We start from the raw sequence: 26157 nt of genomic DNA, 5'->3' as shown, positions 1-26157 counted from the left end.
CAGATTGATTTCCTGGGTGTTCCTGCTGATCTGACCTCACCCCAGCTGTGTTTCTGTATTCATATTTAAAGTGTATTTCTTGCCACCTCCATATTGTTGGATTTTGTTTTGTTGAGTCTGACAGTATCTGAGTTTTATTTGGAGTATTTAAACCATGTATATTTAATGTAACTATCAGTGTAGTTGGGTTTAAATCTCCCACGTTCCTATTCATTTTTTATTCCTCTTATTTTCCATCCCCCCCACCGTCACTTTTCCTGCCTTCTTTTTGATTGTTTTTGGTATTCCATTTTATCCCATAAACTGTTTTATTAGACATGCCATTTTATTTAAGCTTTTACTGGTTGTATAGTATACCTCCTTAATTTTCCACAGACTACTTTTAAATAATACTGTGTCATGTAAGATACAGTGTAAAACCTGTATAATAATATTCTTTCCTTTTCTCTCTTCCTTCCTTTGTGCTTTTGTTGGCCTATGTTTTACTTCTGCATGTTTTAAACCCTGCAATACATTGTTACTAATTGTGCATTAAATAGAAACAAATTTTAATTAGAAAATAAAATTCCTTATATTTATCCAAGAATTACCAGTTTTAAAGCTTTTTCTTCCTTTGTGTAGCTCAGATTTTCCACCTCTTATCATGTTCTTTCTGCCTAAACAGCTTCCTTTAAACATCTTCTTTTAGTTCAAGATTTTTAGAGGTAAACTGTCTCAATTTTTGTCTGAAAATGCCTTACCGTCCCCTTTCATCTTGGAGGATATTTTCAATAGCTATAGAATTCAGGTTGACAATGTTTTTTCTTTTTTCAGCAAATTTTCTTTTGGCTTCTCTGAGAAGTCAGTGGTCATTTCTATTTGTTCTTTCTTAACTTTGTAATGTGTTTTTTTAAGCTTGTGGCTAATATTAAGACTTTTCTCCTCATCCTTGATTTTCAGCAAATTGATTATGCTGTGTGTATGTGTGTGTGTGTGTGTGTGTGTGTGTGTGTGTGTGTGTTTATCCTGCCATGGGTTGGCTGTGCTTCTCAGATCATGCTTGGAAAATTTTCTGCCTTTATTTCTTCAATTATTTTTTTTCCTGTTCCTTTCTCTATCTACAACTCTAAAAAATGCACATAAAACTGCTTGATGTTGTCTCACAGGTAATTGATGCTCTTTTTCAGTTTTTGTTCAGCTTTTTTCTTTGTGCTTCAGGTAGGATAGTTTCCACTGTGTTCAAGTTTTTATATATGTATTTTTATTCTTCAGTGTCTGATCTACTAAACATATTCAATAAAATTCTCAGTTTTCATATTATCTTTTTCAGCTCTAGAAATTTCATTTATTTCTTCATTTATGGTTTTCATTTCTTTCCTCGTTGTGTTCATGTTGTCTTTAAGTCCTTAAACATATTTGTAAGAGCTGTTTTAAAGTTTTTGTCTCTCAATCCCATCATCTATGTCAGTTCTGGGACTGGTTCCATTGACTTTTATTTTGGTTACAGATTAAGTTTCCCTCCTTTGAACATCTATTTGATTATTGTTGACTAGATGTCGGAAATTGTTACTATTACACTGAAGGGCATCTGTTTTCTGCTGTTAGAGGGTTTGTTTATCCTTCAGGTAGCTAAATTAACTCTGGACCCCCTTAATGATTTGGATGCTTATTTTTAGGGTTTCCTGAGATGAGCTTTATTAAATAAGATTATGGGTCTAGAGTAGTTCTTGCTCTTAGTGCTAGCTTAGCCTTACTATTTTTTTTTTAATATTTTTATTTATTTCTAGGAGAGAGAGAGAGAGACAGCGTGAGCAGGGGAGGGTCAGAGAGAGAGGGAGNCTTGTCTAATCGAAATGGAACGAGAATGTTCCGGAGCCACACGAGGAAAACAGAAACAGGTGAGAAGTTTAATTACAGATTTGATTTAACTCGCTATATCCAAGATATTAGCATTTTATTTTTTTTATTATTATTATTTTTTAATATTTTTATTTATTTCTAGGAGAGAGAGAGAGAGACAGCGTGAGCAGGGGAGGGTCAGAGAGAGAGGGAGTCACAGACTGAAACAGGCTCCAGGCTCCGAGCTGGCAGTCAGCACAGAGCCCGACGCGGGGCTCGAACCCACGAACCGCGAGATCATGACCTGAGCGAAAGTCGGACGTTTAACCGACTAAGCCACCCAGGCGCCCCTAGCTTAGCCTTACTATTAAGGTACGGCTCTGGGGTCTCTGTGGAATATCTCAAGTATTCATCAAACCCTTTCTACCCTATTTGGTTAAATATTGAATCCTCTGGAAGTTGAGGAATTGTTCAGCTTAAACGTCTCTGGTAGTTGTCTTTGCCCTACTTCATTGAGTTTCACTTTGCATATACGTAGGTGAGCATCTAGTTATTCACTCTATGACCTCCCTAAAGCAATGTCTAGAGCTCTTTCTGTGTACATCTCCTTTCTCAATGATATCATAACTAGAAAATATCAGCTGCCTCACCTGCCCAAACTTTTAGCTTAGGCTCCCCAATTCACTGAGATACTGTGCTTTGCTTGGGTACTGCTTTCCTGTACCATGGTCTGGCAAATGCCTCTAGAAAGAAAGCCTGGGAAATTGTATGGCCTTTAATTCCTTTCTCTTAGGGATTATATTCCTATACTGCCCTTCGTCCAATGTCTGAAGACATCTTTTTCATATATTTTTCCAGTTTTCTAATAGTTTTCAGCAGGAAGGCATGTCTAGTACATTATGATTGGATGAAGAATTTCCCTGCATAATTTTTTAAAACAACTTTATTGAGATTTAAAGCACCAATTCATCCATATGATTCAATGGTTTTTTAATATAGTCACAAGTATGTGCAACTGTTACTGCAGTCAATATTAGAACATGTTTATCACCTCAAAAAGAAATCCTGTACCCTTTTGATATTCGCCTTTTCCCCTTCATCTTCCCACCAGCCCTAAGCAACTACTAATCTCCTTTATATATCTATAGTTTTGCTGATGAACTTCCCAATGGAATATTATACGTGACCTTTTATGACTGGCTTTTTTCTTTTTTTTTACTTAGCATAATGTTTTTAAGGTTCATCCATGTTGTGCATATATTAGTATTTCATTACTTGTTATGGTCAGATAATATTCCATTGTATGGAAGTGCCACATTTTGTTTATCCATTCATGGAGAACTTTTTAAGGTATTAATTAGATATTTCTCCTCATGTTTTTCTTGTTGTCTCCATTCAAACAGTTATTAGGCTTTTTGGATTATTTCCTCAGAGGAATCATTTGGTAGGACAGAAAATATAGGTTCTACTTTTTAGAATTCTGGTTTTTGCTTTAAAACCTAACTAAATAGAAGGGGTGTGAGAAAGGGTGACTTTAGACTACAGGAGGAATGTGAAAGCCTCTCCTCATTCCCTCAATGCGCCCTGGAATGATACTGTGTTTCAGGAGAGGAATGTCTTTGCTGGTGATGTTAGACCACATGTGCGATACTGTGATTTATAAGAAATATATATTTGGTCAAGATGGTCATCTGAATGCCCAACATATATTTCTCATATGTATTTATTTGGTCTTTGTCTGTGGTTCCTGGCCCACAGCAACCAAAATGCTTGGGATTCCCTGAGTGATAAGAGCAAAATGCTTCAGATCCTTACAGGTGAAATGCTGTCTTTTTATTCCTAATAAATCCCTTTCCATCACAACTGGGTTTACGTTAATGAGGTTACTTTCAGAAAGCACCTAAGGATGGGGCCTGGTTGCCAGGGTAACCAACAATAAAGAGAGAGCTGGAACTTTTGAGTCTCACCCACCCCTTCCTGGGGGGGGGGGGAAGGAGTGGAGTTGAATCAATTACCAATGGCCAGTAATTTAATCAGTCATGCCCATGTAATGAAGCCTCCATAGAAACCCAAATGAAAGGTTTTGGAGAGCTGCTGGGTTGGTGAGCCAGGAAGTTTCCAGGTGTTAACACGCTGGGCTGCAACTCCATTTGGACCTTGCCCTGGGTATTTCTTCATCTGGCTGTTGAATCATATTCTTTCATATTGTTTAATATCCTTTGGAATAAATTGGTAATCTAATGAGTAAATGGGTTTTCTGAATTCTGTGAGCTGCTCTAGCTAGTTAATTGAACCCAAGAAGGGTGTCATGGGAACCTTTGATTTGTAAGCAGTTGGTTAGAAGCACAAGGGATACTCTGGACTTGGGATTGGCATCTGAAGTGGGGGGGGGGGCAGTCTTGTGGGATGGACTCCTCAACTTGAGGGATCTGAGTCTCCAGGTAGATAGTGTCAGAACTGAGTTGAGTTATAGGACACCTGGCTGGTGTCTGAGAATTCTTTGGATGAATGGCGGGAAAAACTCTCCCACATCTCAGAATTAGTGACCAGAATCATTAACAGGTATGAGATTTTCAGCCCCGTCAAAGGTTCCAGTTTCCCATACTGGGCCCAAAAGCCTCATAAAGTGACTGAAATAAACTATTTGCTTTAGCGGGGCCTGTGCGGAGGAGGACAGAAGAACAGAGGGGTGTCCCAACGCTGTGCACTGTGTGAAGCCCTGGAAAGTTAGCAGAAGCCTCAGGCACAGCCCCAAGAATGATTGCAGTTGAATTTCCTACCAAGTCCTAATGCCCGGGGGAGGGGACATTAAGTGGAGTGTACAGAAAATGAGATTTGTTGAATCTTGCACACCGATTTTAAACCCGAGATTAGGGTATATTCCACCTATTTGAATTCATTGACGTAAAAAATACTGTGCAAATGCTGAACAAATAAAATATGATTCAAAGTGTCAGGACAGCCTACTTAGAAAAACATTTTATATTCTGCCTTTATATGCCCCTCCTTAGTCTGTGAGTTTTCCAAAGTACAAAGTTTCTGTGTGACTCCTTTGCAGTTAAGTAGGCTTAATTATGCATCCTGACATTCTTTATCTTTTCTCCCAAAACAACTTAGACCAGAGCTTAAAGTTTGGTGAAACAAAATGCTTTTAATTTTATAATTTTATACTTGAGGCTGAACTGATTATCTCACAACCACAAAAAAAAGTCAACAAGTTAGGTAAAACACTGAAGGCAAATTAAAAAAAAAAAACGCAAACAGGCTTCCCCCGTTATTTATACCCGAGGATTGTGGCTCCGTCGATGACATAAGCAGCAAACTGGCCAGAGTCGCAAGAAATGAGCATGTGGGGGTGCTGGCACGCTCCGCAGTCTCCGCACGTGGGGCCCAGAGCTCACCCAGCGCTGGACTCAAGCGATCGCACTGAAGCGCTTATCTGGTTTCGACTGCGGGCGCGTCGGAAGAACGGCCGGGTCCTTCCTGACTGCTCCCCCGGTGCTCTAGCTGGGAAAACGCGTACCCGTCTGCGGGGGAAGCACAGGGGATCCGTCGGGAGCGGGCGCGACGGGGGGCGTGCCTGTTACACACACCCGCCCCCGCCGCGGCGGGGGGTACACTGCGCGTGTACTGAGTTGTGGGACGGAGAGGCAGGCGGCCCCGCCTCCTCTGCACAGCGCAGTGGCGGGGGGCTGCTCAGGCCCCGGCTCGGGCACAGCGCCAGGCCGGCGCTGCGCACACGTGCCCCAGGACGCACCCACCGGGCCCCCCACGTGCAGGGTGTCTGGTTTCGTGAGTCTGCCTCGGGGCCCAGGGCCCGGGATCTCTAACTACTGCCCTGCTGCGGGCCCACGTGCAGGGCGCGGGGAGCCAGCGCGTGCGCGGCGCGGGGAGCCAGCGCGTGCGCGGCGCGGGGAGCCAGCGCGTGCGCGGCGCGGGGAGCCAGCGCGTGCGCGGCGCGGGGAGCCAGCGCGTGCGCGGCGCGGGGAGCCAGCGCGTGCGCGGCGCGGGGAGCCAGCGCGTGGGCAGTTCAACCGCGGCGCCCAGCCCCCGGGGCTTTCCTTCCTCCCCTTACCACTCACAGACTCCGTCACCACCCAAGGTGGAAGTTTGACCTTGGTTTAGAACTACCCGAGTGGGGGCGCCGGGGGCGGCTCAGTCAGTTGAGCCTCCGGCTTCGGCTCAGGTCATGGTCTCACGTTCGCGGGTTCGAGCCCCGCGTCGGGCTCTGTGCTGACAGCTCAGCGCCTGGAGCTGCTTCAGATTCTGTGTCTCCCTCTCTCTCTGCCCCTCCCCTGCTCGCTCTCTCTCTCTCTCTCTCTCTGTCTCAGAAATAAAACATTAAACAAAAATTTAGAACTACCCGTGTTTCCCGTGTGGACCCATGGGTGCTCCGAGTGACTCTGGAGACAGGGTGTGTGTGTTGGGGGTGGGGACCTGCGGGTGTGGCAGGAAAACCCACAGGAAGGATTTCGGGGCCTTCAGAGGGCGCCCCTTCGGAGTCCGGGCGCTTCGTGCCAGCCACGCAAACAGCCAAAGACGGAAGAGCTGCTCTCCCTTCGCTTCCATGTTAAACGTTCTAACCCCGCAGGCCAGGAGGGCTGCAGCCCTGAGCAGCTACCACGCAGCCGCCCTTCTTCAGCGGGAGGCCTGGAGCGTTTTCAGGCGTCTCCCCGTTCAGATGGCCGCACTGAACCTTTTTTCTTCTTGGTTTTAATTCTTTTGTTTAATAATTTTCTTTTACATTTATTTTTGAGAGACAGAGAGAGAGCATGAATGAGGAAGAAGCGGAGAGAGAGGGAGACACAGAATCCGAAACAGGTTCGAGGCTCTGAGCTGTCAGCACAGAGCCAGACGCGGGGCTCGAACTCACGAACCGTGAGATCATGACCTGAGCCGAAGTGATTCCTGCATAAAGCACTTCATCCCTCAGTTTGACAGACAGACAGACGGATCCATTAACACTCCATCCTGCCTGTAATGACCCCAATAGCACGCAGTGCCGAAAAGGTAGAGACAGTGCAGCTCAGAGACGGTCACCAACCGGCTGGAGCTCCAGGCAGAGCTGGGACGCGGCCGCCCGTCTACCTGACTTCCGCATCTCTGCTCTGGAGCCGAACAGTGTGGCACTTTGGAACGGGACAGCCCGAGGCTCCGATCTGACCCCCACCCACTGCTAGTGCTATAATCTAAGGCAAGGGATAAATCTGCTGACACACCATTTCCTCCTCTGCAAAATGAGGATTCATTCAGTTAACCTGCCACTCGACAAGTGTTTAATAACCGTCTCCACGTGGTGGCTCCAAATATTCAGTGCGGTGAAGGCCAAGTAGTTAACAGTGGCCAGAATCGCAGTTTTATGTGCTCCGTAAATGTTGGTCCCATTTTGTCCGTACTTACAGTTACTGTGGGACAGATGGAAGAAGGAATGGCTCTTTCTGGTATGTATAGTTCTGCTTGGACTCGTTAGTCACTTAGCTCATTCAGTAAGGTCTGTATTTTGTCTACTATGTACAAGCATTCTTAGAATAAATTAGTAAAGCAAAAATCCTTCCTGTTACGGAGTTACATTCTAGCAATAGTGACACATAAATAAGCATGATAATAAGCACATAACACGAAGTTAATCGTGTGGTATCCAAGAGCGTACTAAAGAGCTATGAAGAAAGAAAAAGTAAACTGAATTCAGGGGTGGGGTTGTGAAGCAAGAAAGCGCTGAAGGTAGGCTCCATTAAGAAGGTGATATTTGGACAAAGACTTGAAGGAAGTGAAAGAAGTGACACGGATATATTTGCTTTCTGGCTATAAGTGCTGGCCAGTGCAAAGGCCCTGAGGCAAGAGCGAGCATTCCTGATATATTATGAGAAGAGCACAGAGGATGGAGTGGAATGAAGGAGGAAGAAGACTGGATGACACTAGGAAAGTAACGGGGTCCAGATCAACGAAGTCCTCTGTGGCCGTTGTAAGGCTTTTACGTCGAATGGGATAGATAACCCTTGCGGGATTTCGAGCAGAAAACTGGTGTGCTTGTGCAGATATAATTTCAAATGCATCACTTTGGCTGCTGTACGAGAGTCAACGGTAGCTGCTGCAGGACATCAGTTAAGCGGCTGTGGAAGGAGTGCAGCCAGGCGATGGTGGTCCGGACCAGGGTGTGGGTGAGGAGAGGTCTCTGAGCACAGTGTGGCGGCGGACCATCTGCTGGGTTAGAGGGATCAAGACCGAGCCGTTGGAGGCATGCGGTTGTTTTCAGGTGAAGGCTGCAGACGGAGCAGGCTTGGTGGGAGGGAAACCGGGGAGGTTTTGGACGTCGCTGCTGGCCTTGACTAGGCGAGCGTCAGTGGAGAGGAAGGACTGGAGGCTTAACGGAGGGGGCTTAGGAGAGACCGGGAGAAGGGGATTTGGAGACCATGGGGACAGGCGCTTCGACCGAGACCTGTCGCTGCAAAGGAGTGCAGTGCAGTGAAGCACACTCTGCGGGGTAATGTGTGGTCCAGAGCGAGTTGTCCTTTTCCAGACAACCTTTTGTGTGCTGGTGAGAACGATCTAATACAGAGGAGAGTGGAAAGTGGGGACGTAGGAGGGGCGCCTGGGTGGCTTAGTCGGTTAAGCGTCCGACTTTCGCTTAGGTCATGATCTCGCTGTTCGTGGGTTCGAGCCCCGCGTCGGGCTCTGTGCTGACTGCCAGCTCAGAGCCTGGAGCCTGCTTCAGATTCTGTATCCCCCTCTCTCTCTGACCCTCCCCTGCTCACGCTGTCTCTCTCTCTCTCTCCTAGAAATAAATAAAAATATTAAAAAAAAAAAAAAGAAGAAAGTGGGGACGTAGGAGATGAATGAAAGGGGCTCTTGGGGACACAAGAGCAAATGGAGCCAGAGGCTCGTGCCCTGGAGGGAGAGCCAGTGTGTGGATACAGGCGGGCAGGTAGCGGGAAGGTAGAGCCCGTGGGTGGGGCCAGCGGGCAGGTGAGGTGGGGGCCGGAGCCCCTGGATGCCCATTTCTGGGCTGAAGAAATCAAGGCCATCAGCTGGGACAGAGGATGGGAGAGATGTTAGCCAAATTTTTAAGACATCTGCTGTCCTTTGTTTTCTTTTTTTTTTTAATGTTTTATTTATTTCAGAGAGAGAGAGAGAGAGAGAGAGAATCTGAAACAGGCTCCAGGCTCCGAGCCAGCCCAGAGCCCAACGCAGGGCTCGAACCCACAGACCGTGAGATCATGACCTGAGCCGAAGTTGGTCGCTTAACCAACTGAGCCCCCCAGGCGCCCCTGTCCTTTGTTTTCTTGTCCTGGTTCATCTTCTCTTTCCCTTTGGTCACCTTTCAATTGCTGTTTCCTGAATATCTCCCGGGGGAGGGAAAGCACGGTGGTGGGCACAGCACGGGAAGAAGTAATGCATGTGTGTGCAAAAGAGACACAGCCATCAATCCAGAGAAACACAATCTGTGATATAAAAAGTAGACAATAAGGGGCCCCTGAGGGGCTCAGTCTGTTAAGTGAAACACTTGGTGAAACAAGTGAAACTCTTGGTTTCAGCTCAGGTCATGATCTCATGGTTCGTGGGATCGAGTCCCACGTCAGGCTCTGCGCTGTTGGTGCAGAGCCTGCTTGGGGTTCTCTCTCTCCCTCTCTCTCTGTCTCTGTCTCTATGTCTCTCTCCCTCCCTCTTTCTCAAATAAACTTAAAAAAATAGACAATAGAATTTTAAAACCCTACAACTTTCAACAAACATCTTGGCCGGAAAGGAGGGCCAGTTAGTCCCCACAAATACCACAAATGCCGCATGTTTGTATTACCTTTGTGTTTGACTTGTTCTCTGGATAGTTGGCAGAGAACTATCTGTCTCACATTACCCAGACATGGGTCACTTGTACCTAAGCATTGCATCTAGGGACCTCTTGGATGCATTTCTTTTTGAAGGAAGGGAAAATGAAATAACTTTTAACGGTTTTCGTGCCCGCCGTGGGCCAAGTTAACATCACACCCCCAATAAGGGCATGTAAGTTTTCTAAAAGTATACATTATTTGGAGTCAAAGACCACTTGTCCATTTTCAGTGGCATGCTGGGTATCTGTCAGAAGATCTTGAAAACGTGAGGATGTTAGATTGAAGGACGCTCTCCTTGAGGGATGGGAGACCAGGAATTGCTTCAGACCACACTTGCTCTAGGCCAAGAACATTAGTTTCATGAACCCAGTTGAGCCCTCCTGCTGTATGAGAACTACCTTACCTTTTTTAAAAAAATACATAATACTACAGGTAGTTTAAAAAATAAAAACTATGGTAAAATACAGGTAACATAAAATCTACCATCCAGTGATGTTTCAGTGTACAGTCCAGCGGCACCGAGTGCCTTCACCGGGCTGCGGGGGCATCACCAGGCTCCAGCTGCAGACCTCGCTCCATCTTCCCAGGCTGAAACTCCATACCCATTAAACACGGAGTCCGCATTCTCCCACCCCGGGCCCCTGCTAACCCCCACTCTCCCTTCTCTCTCTCTGGATTTCAGTACTGTAAGCACCTCATACCAGTGGAATCATACGGTACTTGTCTTTTTGTGTCTGGCCCCTTTCGCTCGGCTCAACAAGCACCTAACATTTATGTCCTTGTCCGTAGGAGGAGACTCGGCGCAGTGGCCTGCTTTACCTCACCCCTACTTACGTGGGGCACTGCGATCAACGGATTCGTCCTGGAAGACGACCTGGTGCAGCTGGCTGGGTAGAGGCAGCTGAGGGTGTTTTGTCTTCATCCTATGAGTGAACAGGTCATAACCTGGCTTTAGTTCACTGGACAAGGAAACGGAACAGAACAGACCAAGGTGCAAGGTAAAAGAAAACAAGTCTTCCTCACGTTTTAGAGCATGTTCATGTATTTAAAATCAAGTCGAGAACTGGTATTATCCAGACGCTCAACAAGGTGCTGCTTCTACAATAGGGTTGTGCTTGTGAACATTGCTTTATAGACAGCTCTCCTAACTGCCCTTCGCCAGGACGTGAACTAAACCCCAAGTGGCCGGGCAGCCCTCTGGCCTCCCAGAGCACCTCAGAGATGTGACGACGTGCATTTTAAAAATCTTCGTCTCAACTTCCTGTTCTAACAGCAAAGCCTTAACCTATACTGGATCAAGACTCTGAACAATGTCTATCGGGAAGGGTCAGCTCTAGCACAAGGCTTATTGTGAGACTGGAAACCCCAAGTTCAATGCTCTCTAAATTCCAAAGAGTGGGGTCATTGTGGGTAAACACAGTAGCGTAATTAGAGAAGTCTGTGGTTTCTTCTCTCTTTTTTTTTTTTCTCTCTATAAGCTGAAAGATGGGCTAAAAAAAATACCCATGTGGCCTGACCTCATCTGTTTTCTCGCTCCTAAGATGTCGTTAGGCCAGAGGGGCCTTCTGCTGTTTGGGGATTTGCCGTGTGTGATGAACTGTAGCTGCTTTCAACAGCCACAACAGGGCTTCTGTACCATGTCCTCCTGCGGGAAGAAGGTCTTCCGAGCCAGCTGCCCTTCCACGGCTCAGAGGAAGGTTTCTAGAATTGCCTGAAGCAGCAGCTCCTGGGTGATGGGGCCCAGAGGTGATTGATTGCACAGCGGGGGTGGCCTTCGGAATAGTTGGCCACTGGCTTCCCCCTCTGAATTTGCCTCTAGAAGGTTACCCACCGATAATGTCCAAAACCAGGTTTTTAAAAAAATTAAGTGTAAAAAAAAAGGTGGAAATTTTCCAACGTAGTTAAGAGAGTCAGATTAGAATTTTACTTTTGCTCGTGTATCTAGGAGCTGAAGAGCATTTGGCTCTGGGCTTTCCAGAATCCATTTACTCATTTGCATTCCCTTCTCCTTCTCTCTCTCTCTCCTTCCCTCCCTTTTCCTTTCCTTCTCTGTTTGTCTCTGTTACAATTGGCACAGATAAAACATTTACATGGTTAAAACTTTAAAGAGAAAATACAAAAGGTACAGAATAATCATTCTGCTTTTCTTTCCCCATCTTCCTGGTTCCTCATTGGTCATCACTTGTAGTGCTTTCTTAGATAATTTTGCAGAGATGCTTTCTAAGAAAAAGTGCTCATATATTATTATCCTGGCCCTTTTGCACTAAAGGTTGCATAGTGTACACAGCTTCTGACATATGACTTTTTCTGTTAATTTATCCTGGATTCATTTGTATCTCAGTACCCAGGAGCTTCCTAACTCGTTTTCACAGCTCAGGAGTATTTTAGCATGAGAACATACCACAGCTATCTATGGGTGTTCCCAAGTGTTTGCTGTTCCAAATACTGTTGCAATCGCTAACATTGGTATGTATGCGAGTATTTTCAGGATGAGAAGGGGGTGGTATATTCCCAGAAGTGGAATTACTGATTTAAAGGCCATATGCAAATATATTTCTGATAGATATTGCCAAATTAACTGCCATAATTCTTTACTTCCCCATACTTTCACCAACCAAGCGTGGCCAATGAGGACAGATGAGAAATATCCTTCCTGTGTACTGCGCATTTTCATTTCTTACTATGAGTAAAGTTGAGAGTATTTCAATGCGCTTAAGAATCTTTAGTATTTCCTTTTATTTCCTTGTCTGTGAACTGTTTTGTGAACATAATTTTGTCTATTTGAGTGCTCTCTCTTTTCTTTCTGAGAGGCTGGGCTAGAGGTTTGTCAATTTTGTTTATTTTTTCCAAAAAACCACCTCGGTTTCATTGATCTAGTCGGCTGCTTCTTTGGTTTCTATATTGTTTATTTCTGCCCTGATTTTTATTATTTCTCTTCTCCTACTGGGTTGGGGGTGCTCTTGTTGCTCTGACTCTAGTTCCTTTAGGTGAGCTGTTAGATTTTGTACTTGTGCATTTTCTAATTTCTTCAAATAGGCCTGGAGAGCAGTGTGCTTTCCTCTTAGGACTCCCTTTGCCACATCCCGTGGAGTTTGGATTGTAGTATTTTCATTTTCATTTGTTTCCATATATTTTTAAATTTCTTCTCTTATTGCCTGATTGGCCCATTTATTCTTTAGTAGGGTGTTCTTTAACCTCCGTGTTTTTGGAGGTTTTCCAGACTTCTTCCTGTGATTGATTTCAAGTTTCATAGCATTGTGATCTGAAAGTGTGCATGGTATGATCTCAATTCTTTTATATTTATTCAGGCCTGCTTTATGTCCCAGTATGTGATCTGTGTTGGAGAATGTGCCATGCATACTTGAGAAGAAAGTGAATTACCTGGCCTCAGGATGTAGAATTCTAAATATAGCTGTCAAATCCATCTGGTCCAATGTGTCATTCAAGTCCATTGTTTCTTTAGTGATTTTCTGTCTAGTTGCTCTATCCATTGCTGTAAGTGGAGTATTAAAATCCCCTGCTATTAGCACATTCTTGTCCATAAGATTGTTTCTGTTTTGTGATTGTTTTATATATTTAGGTGCTCCCATATTTGATGCATAGTCATTTATAATTGTTAGCTCTTCCTGATGGTTAGAGCCTGTAATAATTATATAATGCCCTTTTTCATCCCTTGTTACTGTCTTTACTTTAAAGTCCAGTTTGTCTGATATAAGTATAGCTACTCCAGCTTTCTTTTGACTTCCAGTAGCATGATAGATATTTCTCCATCCCCTTACTTTCAGTCTGAAGGTGTCTACCAGTCTAATATGAGTTTCTTGTAGACAGCAAATAGATGGATTTTGTTTTTTATCCATTCTGCTACCCTATGTCTTTTGATTGGGGCATTTAGTCCATTTACATTCAGTGTTATTATTGAAAAATATGGGTTTAGAGTCATCGTGTCCTTTGTGGGATTCATGCTTGCGGTGGTGTCTCTGGCACTTTGTGTTCCTTGCAACATTTCCCTCATAGAGTCCCCCTCAGGATTTCTTGTAGGGCTGGTTTAGTGGTGACAAATTCTTTCAATTTTTATTTATTTGGAAAGACTTTTATCTCTCCTTCTATTCTTAATGACAGGCTTGCTGGATAGAGAATTCTTGGGTACATATTTTTCTGTTCATCACATTGAAGATCTCCTGCCATTCCTTTCTGGCCTGCCAAGTTTCAGTAGATACGTCTGTCACCACTCTGATAGGTTTCCCTTGTATGTGAGGGCCCTTTTCTCCCTAGCTGCTCTCAGAATTCTCTCTTTGTCCTTATATTTTGCCAGTTTCACTATGATATGTTGTGTAGATGATTGATTCACATTACATCTAAGGAGAGTTCTCTGTGCCTCTTGGATTTCAAGATCTGTTTCCTTCCCCAGATTGGTGAAGTTCTCTGCTTCAGCACCTTTCCCTCTCTCTTCCTCTTCTGGAACTCCTATGATATGGATATTATTCCATTTGATTGTGTCGCTGAGCTCTTGAACTCTCCTTTCATGTTCCTGGATCAGTTTATCTCTATTTTCCTCAGCTTCCTCTTTTTATATAATTGTGTCTTCTAAATCACTTATTCTCCTTTCTGCTTCTTCAGTCCGTGCATTGGATGCCTCCATTTTATTTTGCATCTCATTTATTGCATTTTTTAATTCATCACAACTATTTTTAAGCTCCATAGTCTTTGTAGCAATAGTTTCTCTGGTGTCTTCCATGCTTTTTCAAGCCCACTTTTTCAAGTGATTAATTTTCTGACTGTTGTTCTAAATTCTTGTTCAGTTATGTCGCTTACATCTGTTTTGAGCAGTTCTTCAGCTGTCATTTCTTCCTGGAATTTCTTTGGAGGAGAAGTCTTCTGTTTCGTCATTTTGGTTAGCTTTCTGTCCCTTGTTAGTTTTAAAAGCTTGTTATGCACTCTGCACCTGTGAGCGCTGCTGTATCAAAGAAGGCTCTTTGACTGTCCAGGGCCTGTCCATTCAGAAAGAGTTCTTTGAATGGTGTCTCTCGGTCTCCCGTTGAGACCCTGGTTATTTTATTTTCCTATTCATAGCGGTACTTGGGACTCTCCACCATGTGTACTTTGGCTTGTTCCTTGAGGTAGCCACTATAAGGTTTTTTCAGCAGACTCTGTCTCCTTTTTCTCCCTAACTCCTGGATTCTGTAAGGGTTCCTGTGGCTTCAGGCCTTCTCCGTTTGAGAGATGGGGGCGAGTGTGATGTACAGAGCTCCCTACTTCTCCGCCATCGTGCCTCTTTCCACCATTACATTTTGATAAGAAGTGCATGGACTCTAAAAATGGCATTGGGTAATATGTAGATTTTAACGTTAACTCTTGTGACCTGTGAACACAGGATATCTTTCCATTTCTTTGTGCCCACTTTAATTTCTTTCATCAGTGTGGTCTAGATTTTGTTATTAGGTCTTTCACTTCCTTGGTTAAATGTTCCTATTTATTTTATTGTTTTTGATGCTATTGTAAATGGGATTGTCTTCTTTATTTTCACATAGTTTATTGGTAGTGTATAGACATGCAGCTGATTTTTGTATATTGATTTTGTATTCTGCAATTTCCCTGAATTTGTTTATTCTAATAGTATTTTGGTGGCTTCTTAAGGATTTGCTATCTCCAAGCTCATATCATCAGCAAACAGAGACAGTTTTACCTCTTCCTTTCCAATTTGCATGCTTTTTTTTTTTTCTTGCCTAATTACTCTGCTGTCTAGGACTTTCAGTGCACTGTTGAATAGGAGTGGTGAGAGTGGGCATCCTTGCTTTTTTGTGTGATTTTAGAGAAAAAGCTTTCAACCTTTTACCATGGAGCATGATGTTACTCGTGGGTTTGTCATATATGGTCTTTATTCTGCTGAGTTGTGTTTCTTCTATATTCAGTTTGTTGAGAGCTCTTAACATGAAAGAATGTTGAATTTTGTCAAATGCTTTCTCTGCATCTATTGAAATAATCATGATTTTTGTCTTTTATTCTATTAATGTGGTGCGTCACATCTATTGATTTGTGGATGGTGAACCATTTTTGCATTCCTATAATAAATCCCACTTGATCATGATATGTGGGCATCTTAACGTGGGTTAGGTAGTATTTTTTGAAAATTTTTGCATTTATATTCAACAGGTATATTGGCCTTTAGTTCTCTTGTAGTATCTTACCTGGCTTTGGTATCAGGGCAATGCTGGCCTGGTGAAAGGAGTTTGGAAGTGCTTCTTCCACTTCTATTTTTTTGGAAGAGTTTGAAAGGGATTGGTAAATGCTCTGTAGATTTCACCAGTGAAGCCATCTAGTCCTGGACTTTTACTTGTAGCAGCTTTTTCATTACTGATTAAATTGCCTTTTTTGAGTCTATTGAAATTTTCTTCATTTTTTAAAAAGTGAGCTATAATTGACTTATAACATTTAGTTTCACTTGTACAGCATAATGATATGTATAATCACCACAAGTCTAGTTAGCATCCATCACCATACGTAGGTACAGTTTTTTTTTTTTCTGGTGATGAGTACTTTTAAGTTATACTATCTTACTATTTTTAAATAGTACTATTAACTATAGTCACCATGTTGTACATTACATCCCCATGACTTATTTATTTTATAAATGTAAGTTTTCACCTTTGACCCTCATCACCAATTTCACCCTGCCCCCATCCCTACCTCTGGCAGCCACCAATCTGTTCTCGGTATCCATGAGTTTGGTGTTATGTTTTGTTTAGACTGTACATATAATTGACTATTTGTCTTTCTCTATCTGACTTATTTCATTTAACATAATGCCCTCAGGGTCCATCCATGTTGTCACTAACGGTAAAGTTTCCTTCTTTATTATAATTGAATAGTTTTCCGTTTTACATACATATATAAAATGTGTATATATGTATACGTATATGTGTATATGTATATGTGTATACATGTACACACACACACACACACACACACATATATATATATATATACACACACACCTTTTCTTTATTCATCCAGTGATGGACATACATTTAGATTGTTTCAATATCTTGGCTATTGTAAATAATGCTACAATGAACATGGGGGGGGGTGCGCAGATATTTCTTTAACATAGTGATTTTGTTTCCAAAAGTGGAATTTCTGAATCACATGGTGTATCTAATTTTAATTTTTTGAGGAACCTCCATACTGTTTTCCATAGTGGCTATACTATGTTTCATTCCCAACAACAGTGCATAGGGTTTCCTTATTTCCACATCTTGCCAATCCTTGTTATTTCTTGCCTTTTTGATAATAGCTGTTCTAACAGGTGTGAGGTGATATATCATTGTGGTTTTGATTTGCCTTTCCCTGATGATTAGTGACATTGAGCACCTTTCCACATACCTGTTGGTCATCTGTATGTCTTTGGGAAAATGTCTATTCAGATCTTCTGATAGTTTTTTAAATTGGATTGTTCAAGTTTTGCTATTGAGTTATATGAGTTCTTCATATATTTTGGATATTACTCCTTTATCAGATAGGATTTGCAAACATTTTTTTCCCATTCTTTAGGTTGCTGTTTCATTTTGTTGATGCTTTCCTTTGCTACGCAGGAGCTTCCTTGTTTTCTGTAGTCCTACTTGTTTGTTTTTGTTATTGTTGCCTTTGATTTTGGTGTCAAATCAATAAATATCACTAAGACCAGTATCAAGGAGCGTACCTTTTCTGTTTTATTCTAAGAGTTTTATGGTTTTAGGTCTTACAGTCTTTAATCCAGTTTGAGTTAGTTTTTGTGTATGGTGAAGATAGTGGTCCAGTTTCATTCTTTTGTATGTCGTTGTCCAGTTTTCCCAACACGTTTATTGAAGATAAATGTATATTTTTGGTGCCTATATTGTAAACTAACCAACCACATAGGTGTGGGGTGTTGCTAGACTCTCTATTATGTTTTATTGATCTGTGTTTTTTTATGCCGTATCATAGTGTTTTGCTTACTATAGCTTTATAATGTAGTTTAAAATCAGAAATGTGATGCCTCCAGCTTTGTTGTTCTTTTTCAAGATTGCTATGGTTATTCAGGGTCTTTTGTTATTCCATACAAATTTTTGGATTGTTCTAATACTGTGAAAAATGCCATTGGAATTTTGATAAGGATTGCATTGGATCTGTAGTTTGCTTTAAGTAATATGCACATTTTAACAATATTAATTCTTCTAATCCATAACCATAGAATATTTTTCCATTTGTTTGTGTCCTCCTTCATTTCTTTCATCAGTGTCTTACGGTTTTCAATTTATAGTTCTTTGCCTCCTTGGTTAAATTTATTCTTAGTTATTTTTATGTAATTACTCTATTTAATACGATTATGAATGGGATTGCTTTCTTAATTTATCTTTCAGATAGTTTGTTATTCGTGTTTATTTTTTTAAATTTTTTAATGTTTTATTTATTTTTGAAAGAGAGAGAGAGACTATGTGTGTGTGTCATAGATAGAGGGAGATACAGAATCCAAAGACAGGCTCTAGGCTCTGAGCTAGCTGTCAGCACAGAGCCTGACATGGGGCTCGAACACACGAACCATGAGATCATGACTTGAGCCAAAGTCGGACGCTTAACCAATTGAGCCACCCAGGCACCCCGTTATTCATGTTTAGAAACACAACTAATTAGGGATGCCTGGGTGGCTCAGTTGGTTAAGTGTATGACTTAGGCTCAAGTCATGATCTCGTGGTTTTTGAGTTCGAACCCCGCATCAGGCTCTGTGCTGACAGCTCAGAGTGTGGAGCTTTCTTTGGGTTCTGTGTCTCTCTCTGCCACTCCCCTACTCATGCTTTCTCTCTCTCTTTCTCTCTCTCTCAAAAGTAAATAAACATATAAAAATTAAAAAAGAAATACAGCTAATTTTAATATATTGATTTTGTATCCCGTGATACAAATTACTGAATTTACGTCAACAGTTTTTTGATGGAGTGTTTAAGGTTTTCTGTATATAATATCATGTCATCTGCATATAGTGACAGTTTTACTTCTTCCTTTCCAATCTGAATGAACTCCCTCCCCTACTTTTGTTTTGCTTTCTTGCTCTGGTTACGACGTACAATACTATATTGAATAAAAGTGGTAGGAGTGGGCTTCCTTATCATGTTCCTGATCTTGGAGGCAGGGGTTTCAGCTTTTCACTGCTGAGTATGTTAGCTGTGGGCTTGTCATATGTTGAGACCTTGTCATACGTTGTCATAGCTGTGGCCTTTATTATGTTGAGGTACATTCCCCCATACCCAATTTGGTGAGAGTTTTTATCATGAAAGGATGTTGAATTTCATCAAGTGCTTTCTCTATATTTATTAAGATAAGCATATGGTTTTTATCCTTCATTTTGTTACTGTGATGTACCACATTGATTAATTTGTTGCTGTTGACCCATTATTGCATCCTTGAAATAAATCCCTCTTGATCATGGTGTATGATCCTTTTAAATTATTGTTGAATTTGGTTTGCTGATATTTTGTTGAGAATTTTGTATGTATGTTCATCAGGGATCTTGGCCTATAATTTTTGTTTCTGGTACTATCCTTCTCTGGTTTGGTATCAGAGTAGTGAAGATCTTGTAAAATGTTCTCTTTTCTTCAGTTTTTTGGATGAGTTTGGTAAGGATTAGTATCAGTTCTTCTTTTAATGTTGGTAGAATTTACCAGTGAAGCCTGGTCCTGGACTTTTGTTTATTGGGAGGTCTTTGATTATTGATTCGGTTTTCTTAATGGTAATTGGTTTGTTCATATTTTCTATTTCTTCATGATTCATCTTGGTAGACTGTATTTGTTTCTAAAATTTACCAAGAAAAAAAAATTTACCCATTTCTTCCAAGTTGTCCAATTGTTGGTATGATCATAGTAGTGCTTCATGGTCCTCAGTATGTCTGTGGTATCAACTGTAATGTCTTTCTTTTTTCTTTTTCAAATTTCTTTTTATTTTTCAACATGACCTTAACTTTAAAAGGCATCAGGGTACAAACACCATAAAGTCATTCATTAAAATATTTAGTTGAACTGATGGCAGTATAATACAGTGTATTTCATATGGCTTCTTCATCTTGGCAAGGCAACTAATCAGGCAGGGGTTTTTTCTTTCTCAAATTTTTATTTAAATTCCAGTTAGTTAACATACAGCATAATATTAGTTTCAGGTATAGAATTTCTGATTTGAATTCTCTCTCTTTTTCTCTTCATGAGTCCAACCAAAAGTTTGTTTGTTTTTTGAAAAACACAGCTGTTTTTGTTTTCCTTCCTAAAATAGTTTATTGTCAAGTTGGTTTAAATATAACACCCAACGCTCATCCTAACAAGTGCCCTGTTAATGGATCCTTTTCTATTGTGTTTTTATCTCTATTTCATTTATTTCTGCTCTGACCTGTGTTATTTCCTTTCTTCTGCTAAGTTTAGGCTTAGTTCTTCTTTTTCTGGTTACTTAAAGGGTAACGTCAGATTGTTTGAGACGTCTTTTGTATCTTAACGTTGTCAATTATTGCAATGAACTTCCCTCTGTAGAGTTGCCTTTGCTGCACCCCTTAAGTTTAGTATGTTGTCTTCCCATTTCCATTTGTTTTCAGACGTGTTTTTATTTCTTTTTTTATTTCTCTTTTGACCCATTGCTTGTTAATAGAATATTGTTTAATCTCTACAAATTGTGAATTTTCTAGTTTTCTTCTTGTAATTGATTTCCAGTTTCATAGCATTGTGGTTGGAAAAGATGCTGATATGATTTCAGTCTTCTTAAATACATTAAGACTTGTTTGGGGAGCTTAATGTATGATCTGTCTTCGAGGTTGTTCGATGCACTTGAGAAGAATGGATATTCTCTTGCTTTGAGATGGAATGTTCTATGTGTATTTTTTAAGTCCCTCATCTAACAAGACATTTAAGGTCAATGTTTCCTTGTTGATTTTCTGTCTAGGAGATCTATCCACTGATGAAATAGTAGGGTATTAGAGTAGTCCCCTACTATTATAGTGTTGCTGTCTATTTCATCTTTTGGGTTTGTTAATATTTGCTTTATATATTTAGTACTTCTATGTTGGGTGCATAAATATTTACAAATGTTATATCCTTTTTTTTGCATTAACCCTTTTTTCATTATGTAATGCCTTTCTTTGTCTCTTGTTTTTATTTTAAAGTCTATTTTGGGGCGCCTGGGTGGCTCAGTTGGTTGAGCGTCCGAGTTCAGCTCAGGTCATGATCTCTCAGTTTGTGAGTTCGAGCCCCACATTGGGCTCTGTGCTGACAGCTCAGAGCCTGAAGCCTGCTTCGGATTCTGTGTCTCCCTCTCTCTCTGTACCTCCCTCACTCTCACTCCGTGTCTCTCTCTCTGAAAAATAAACATTTAAAAAAATTTTTAAATAAAATAAAGTCAATTTTTTCTAAATATAGCTACCCTAGATTTCTTTTGGTTTCAATTTGCATAGAATATTATTTTCCATCCCTTCACCTTCAGTCGCAGTCCTTACATCTGAAGTGAGTCACCTGTAGACAACATATAGATGAGTCTAGTTTTTTAAATCTATTCAGCCACTCTATTTCTTTTAATTGGATAATTTAGTCCATTTATGTTTAAAGTAATTACTCATAGGTATAGGCATACCTCAGTGGTACTGCAGGTTGGTTCCAGACTACCACAATAAAGCTAATATTGCAATAAACCAAGTCAAATGGATTTTTTGTTTTTCCCAGTGCATATAAAAGTTGTTTATACTATATTATAGTCTAAGTGCGTTATTGCATTATGCCTTAAAAAATGTATATACCTTAATCAAAAAGTAATCTACTGCTTAACCAACTGAGCCACTCAGGTCCCCCCTTCAAAAGTAATTTATTGGGGCGCCTGGGTGGCTTAGTCGGTTAAGCGTCCGACTTTCGCTTAGGTCCTGATCTCGCGGTTTGTGAGTTCGAGCCCCGCGTCAGGCTCTGTGCTGACTGCCAGCTTAGAGACTGGAGCCTGTTTCAGTCTGTGACTCCCTCTCTCTCTGACCCTCCCCTGCTCACGTGGTCTCTCTCTCTCTCTCCTAGAAATAAATAAAACATTTAATTTATTGCTACTGAATGCTTACCATCACCTGAACATTCATCAAGTTATAATCACTGTTGACAGATCACCAAAAAATTTTAAATAATAATGAAAATATTTGCAATATTGTGCAAATTACCAAAATGTGACATAGAGACATGAAGTAAGCAAATGCTATTGGAAAAATGGTGCCAACAGACTTGAGCACATAGGATTGCCATAAAACCTCAATTTGTAAAAAGAAAAAGGGGAGGAAGGAAAGCAGTATCTGTGAAGTGCAATAAAGCAAAGCACAATAAAACAAATTGTGCCTATGTGTATTTAATTGCCATTTTGTTTGTGGTTTCTTGGCTGTTTAGTAATTCTGTTGTCTTTTATTTCTTGCTCTCTTTTGTGATTTGATGATTTTTCTGTAGTGATATGGTAAGATGCCTTTTTCTGTATTTTTTTTTTTTTTTGGTGTCTGTATTTACTATAGTTCTTTGCTCAGCGTAAGCCATGAAGCTTACATACAATGATTTATGTTTTTAACAGTCTATTTTAACCTGATAACATCTGAAGTTCAAATGTATTCTAAAGGTCTGCATTTCTACTTCCCCCACCACTCTTTGTTTTGGATGTCACAATTTACTTTTTTTTCTTGTGTATCTATTAACAAATGCTTGTAATTATAGTTATTTTTTTTACTGCTTTTGCCTTTTAACCTTCATATTGATTTATCTATCACCTTTTACATCATTAGATTATTCTGAATTTCACTATAGGTTTACCTTTACCAACGAGATTTATACTTTTTCATGGTTTGCTGTTACTGATGAGCGTCCTCTTGTTTCAGCTTAAAGAAGTCTCTCCAACATTTCTTGTAAGGCCAGGCCATTGGTGATAAACTCCTGTAGCTTTTGTTTGTCTGGAAAACTCTTTATCTCTCCCCTTCAGTTCCAGTTAGATACAGTATTCTTGGCTGGTTGCTGCTTTCCCTTCAGCACTTTGAATACAGATCCGACCCTCTCTTGGCCAATAAGGTTTATGATGAGAAATCCATTGATGGCATTCCCCTGTGCGTGACAAGCTTCTTTCCTTTTGCTGCTTTCAAGATTCTTTGTCTTTGATTTTTGACAGTTTTGTTATAACGTATGTTGGTGAAATCTTCTTTGGGTTATACTTGATGGAGATCAGTTAGCATCATGCACCTGGATGTGTAGACACATACTTTAAAGTCTCTTGGGTAAATACCTGGAAATGGAACTGTTGGGACATGGGATAAGCATTTCTTTAAACTGATTAGAAATGGCCAGTTGTCCAGATTCATTTTTTAAGATCTGTACGTGCTCTCCATCCATGCCCACACTTGGTACTGTCAGTGCTGAGTACTCAGGCGGTGCCAAATATGTGGGTGTTGATTAATCACCTCATGCATTTATTTTATATTTGCCCACTTACAATTTTGCTTCTCCTTAAGTTAAAAAAAAAATGTGTTTGGGCCTCTTTATTCAGGTCACATCACCAGTTGCTTTTGACCCTTTCCTTCTCGGTTAACAAAGTACTCCAAATAGAGCAGCCATTCAATACAGATACAGACTGATTCTTTGCCTTATAATTCCTGTACACATATTCCAGATTCAGAGAAGGCTCAAACAAAACTCCAGGACAAGCCTCATGAAAGTGCCTGGGTAGAAGTCTGTCATTAGAGAGAAGGAGCGTGGGACTTGTACTCAGGGGAACACCCAGGTTATGTCAGACAACTAGAACTCATCTCTCCCTAGAGATACCTTACGTACAGGGATAAAGAATATTAACACACATTAATTCCTAGCATTTGGCCTACTCTTGACTCAAGGCCATCAGATCAGCACCAGTGGGAAGAGGCAGAAACTGTGAAAGCAAACCCCCTAATCCGGTGTCGTCTTCCCAGGCGGCAGGAGAAGGGGAGCCATTCAGGAAGAAGCCCTGGCCCTTTTCTCTGGCTGTGCCCTCCCCTGACCTCCCATACCCACAGCTTTCTCTAGGGGGAAGGACACAGAGAGAGGAGCTGCTTTCCCTGCACGTCTAAACCTTTCTGCAAGAATCTGCAAGGGAAAGTGGCAGAAATTAGCAGACTCCTTGGCCCAGCACTGGGATCTGAGTGTCTGTCCACCAACCACCAGAAGTTAAAATAAAGCTAGCATGCATAAGCTTGAGGCACCATCTGTGAGAACAATAGCAAGGGAGGCTGTGAAAAGAATACAGCTTTCTTTAAAAATATGTGTGGTGAAATGGAAACATGGTTTTCCAAAATGAGTCATTTAAAAAAAACAAAAAAAAAAAAACTTTTAGTGACCAGACATTAGAAGAGAAAGCCATCAGGGTTGTCAAATGGAGTGTGTGTGTGTGCGGGGACTATGTGTACAGCACTGTAAACCACTAAAATGATCTTGTCTTTCTCTGAGTGAGAGAGTGAGAGGGGAGGTCACAGGAAGTTAGAGAGCAGCGCGTGACATGGTCAAATTCACCCTGCCGCAGCCTCCTCCCTCTGACTGCTCTGGGGAGGGGGGGGTGCAGAAGCAGAGACACCTGTTAAGAGGCTTCTGCAATAATCCAGGAGAAAGATGATAGGGGCTGGGCCGGTTTCAAGAAGGCACAGGTTGTGAGTAGTGACCAAATTCTCACGTGTTTTTTTTTTTTCTCAAAGTAGGAACAATAATATTTTCTGAAACAATGTGTGTGTGTGGGGAGGGGGGGATAGGAGAAAGAAGATGTGAGAATGACTTCGAGACTTTTGGCCTGAGAAACTGGAAGAACGAAGTTGCCATCCACTGTAAGGAGGACCTCAGGGGAAGCTGGCATGGCTGGGGGCGTGAAGGTCAAGAAGCCTGTTGACATGCGCTTAATACACTTGCGGGATCAGGGTGAGCATGGAAGTACACGGGAGGGAAGGGTGGAAAGAAGAACACGAAGTCAGGTGTTCAGCAAAAGTCAGGACAAAGGGAATAGGCTCACCCCTTCTCAGACACTGTTGGAAGATGAAGCCCTTGAACTTTGCCACTTTCCATCTCACGAACCTCTTCCAGGAGCGTCCTGTTGCAGGTGTTTGTAATCCTGTGCTATGCGGGAAGGATGAAAAGAAGCCATGAGCTTTACAGAGTGGAAGCAGCAGTTTCACCCCCGTGGGATAGCTGGACGTCCCTTGCCCACAGGCTGGGGACGAGGGGTAGCTGGACGTCCCTTGCCCACAGGCTGGGGGACCAGGTGTAGCTGGACGTCCCTTGCCCACAGGCTGGGGGATGAGGGGCACTGCGTTGTGCCCAGTCTCCAAGTGAACCCCGCCTCTTGCCTTCCTAGCAGCGATGGCGCATTACCAGAGGGGGTGCTGGACAGAGCTGGGCAGTGCCAGTTAGCGGACGGCCACTCTGAGCATGGACGGCGGGCCCTGACCCTGGAGTAGTCGATCTGCATGAATTTAGCCAGACGGATGAAGGTTCATAGGACTGAGCCATGAGGCTGTAGGACTTTCTCTACCACGGTCACTAGTTCAGGACCTTGATTCTTACATTTTCAGCTGTGTTACCTCCGAGCCCCACTTCAACCGGAGTGTCCTGTGCCGCTCATAGCACCCCTAATGGCAGAGTGGGCGTGTCCTGTCAGTACCTGGTGACAGGTGTGCATACCTGACTTGAAACATACAAGGCAATGCTCTCCCTTTCCTTGGCAACCAGTTTTCATTAGGGTCCCTGTATTCATGCCCTCATCATTCATCCACTCACGTATTCTTTAAATTTTTCTGAGCCACCATTAGGTGTCAAAGCAAAAATAGACATTATTTCTACTTTCTCTTTTTTTAAATTTTTTAAAATGTTTGTTTATTTTTGAGAGAGAGACAGCACATGAGCAGGGGAGGAGCAGCAGAGAGAGAGAGGGAGACAAGAATCCGAAGCAGGCTCCAGGCTCCAAGCTGTCAGCACAGAGCCCAATGTGGGGCTCGAACTCAGAAACTGTGAGATTGTGACTTGAGCCAAAGTTGGATGCTTAACCGAGTAAGCCATCCAGACACCTCTGTTTCTACTTTCATAACGCTTCCAATGTATACAGAGAGACAGACAGCAGACGAGTGAACTGATGAGCCATGTCAGAGGGAAACAGGTGTGATGGAAAGGACTCCACATGGCGCCATTACAGAAAGAGGCAGAGGTAGAGGCCTGGCAAGGGTATTATGGAAGGCTCTTCTGGCGAAGTGGCATTTGAGCTGGACTACACGAGAAGCCAGCTAATGCCGGAGGCTGTGGGAGAGTGTTCTGGACAGAGGAAACCCCTACAGGAAGCTCCTGCAGTGGGAAGGGCATAGTGAGCATGCTCTGAGGGAGGGGAGGGACGGGGCTGGGCGGGCCATCTGTGGCCTTGCTAGGGGTCTGGCAGGTGCTCAGAAGTGACACAGAGGAAAGCTAACGGGCTTCTGACATCCCCAGACAAGTACAACAAAAAGGTGCAAAGCGTAGGCGGGTAGTAAGAC

The 26157-nt window shown here is 42.1% G+C and overlaps 1 protein-coding gene across 3 annotated transcripts in view; it reads right to left on the bottom strand.

The window, feature by feature from the left end:
* Positions 1-5043: 5043 nt before the first annotated feature.
* LOC120246957 (phospholipid-transporting ATPase IB-like) overlaps positions 5044-26157 on the bottom strand; it is a 205002-nt gene continuing 183888 nt past the window's right edge. Inside the window, exons 35-37 of one of the 3 annotated variants that reach the window (XM_039254618.1) lie at positions 24651-24749; positions 10476-10564; positions 5044-5345 (exon numbers count right to left, since the gene is read on the bottom strand). In XM_039254618.1, the coding sequence (XP_039110549.1) occupies positions 5254-5345; positions 10476-10564; positions 24651-24749 (280 nt within the window). In that variant the 3' untranslated portion in view covers positions 5044-5253. Of the gene's footprint in view, positions 5346-10475; positions 10565-24650; positions 24755-26157 lie in introns of those variants that run through there. The other 2 variants (XM_039254624.1, XM_039254633.1) reach the window with 2 other exon arrangements.

The sequence above is a fragment of the Hyaena hyaena genome, unplaced genomic scaffold (assembly GCF_003009895.1).
Source record: "Hyaena hyaena isolate Hyena2069 unplaced genomic scaffold, ASM300989v1 scaffold_11, whole genome shotgun sequence".
Classification (NCBI taxonomy): Eukaryota; Metazoa; Chordata; class Mammalia; order Carnivora; family Hyaenidae; genus Hyaena; species Hyaena hyaena.
Note: the sequence above shows the minus strand (reverse complement) of the source record. Positions and strands in the feature narration are given on the sequence as shown.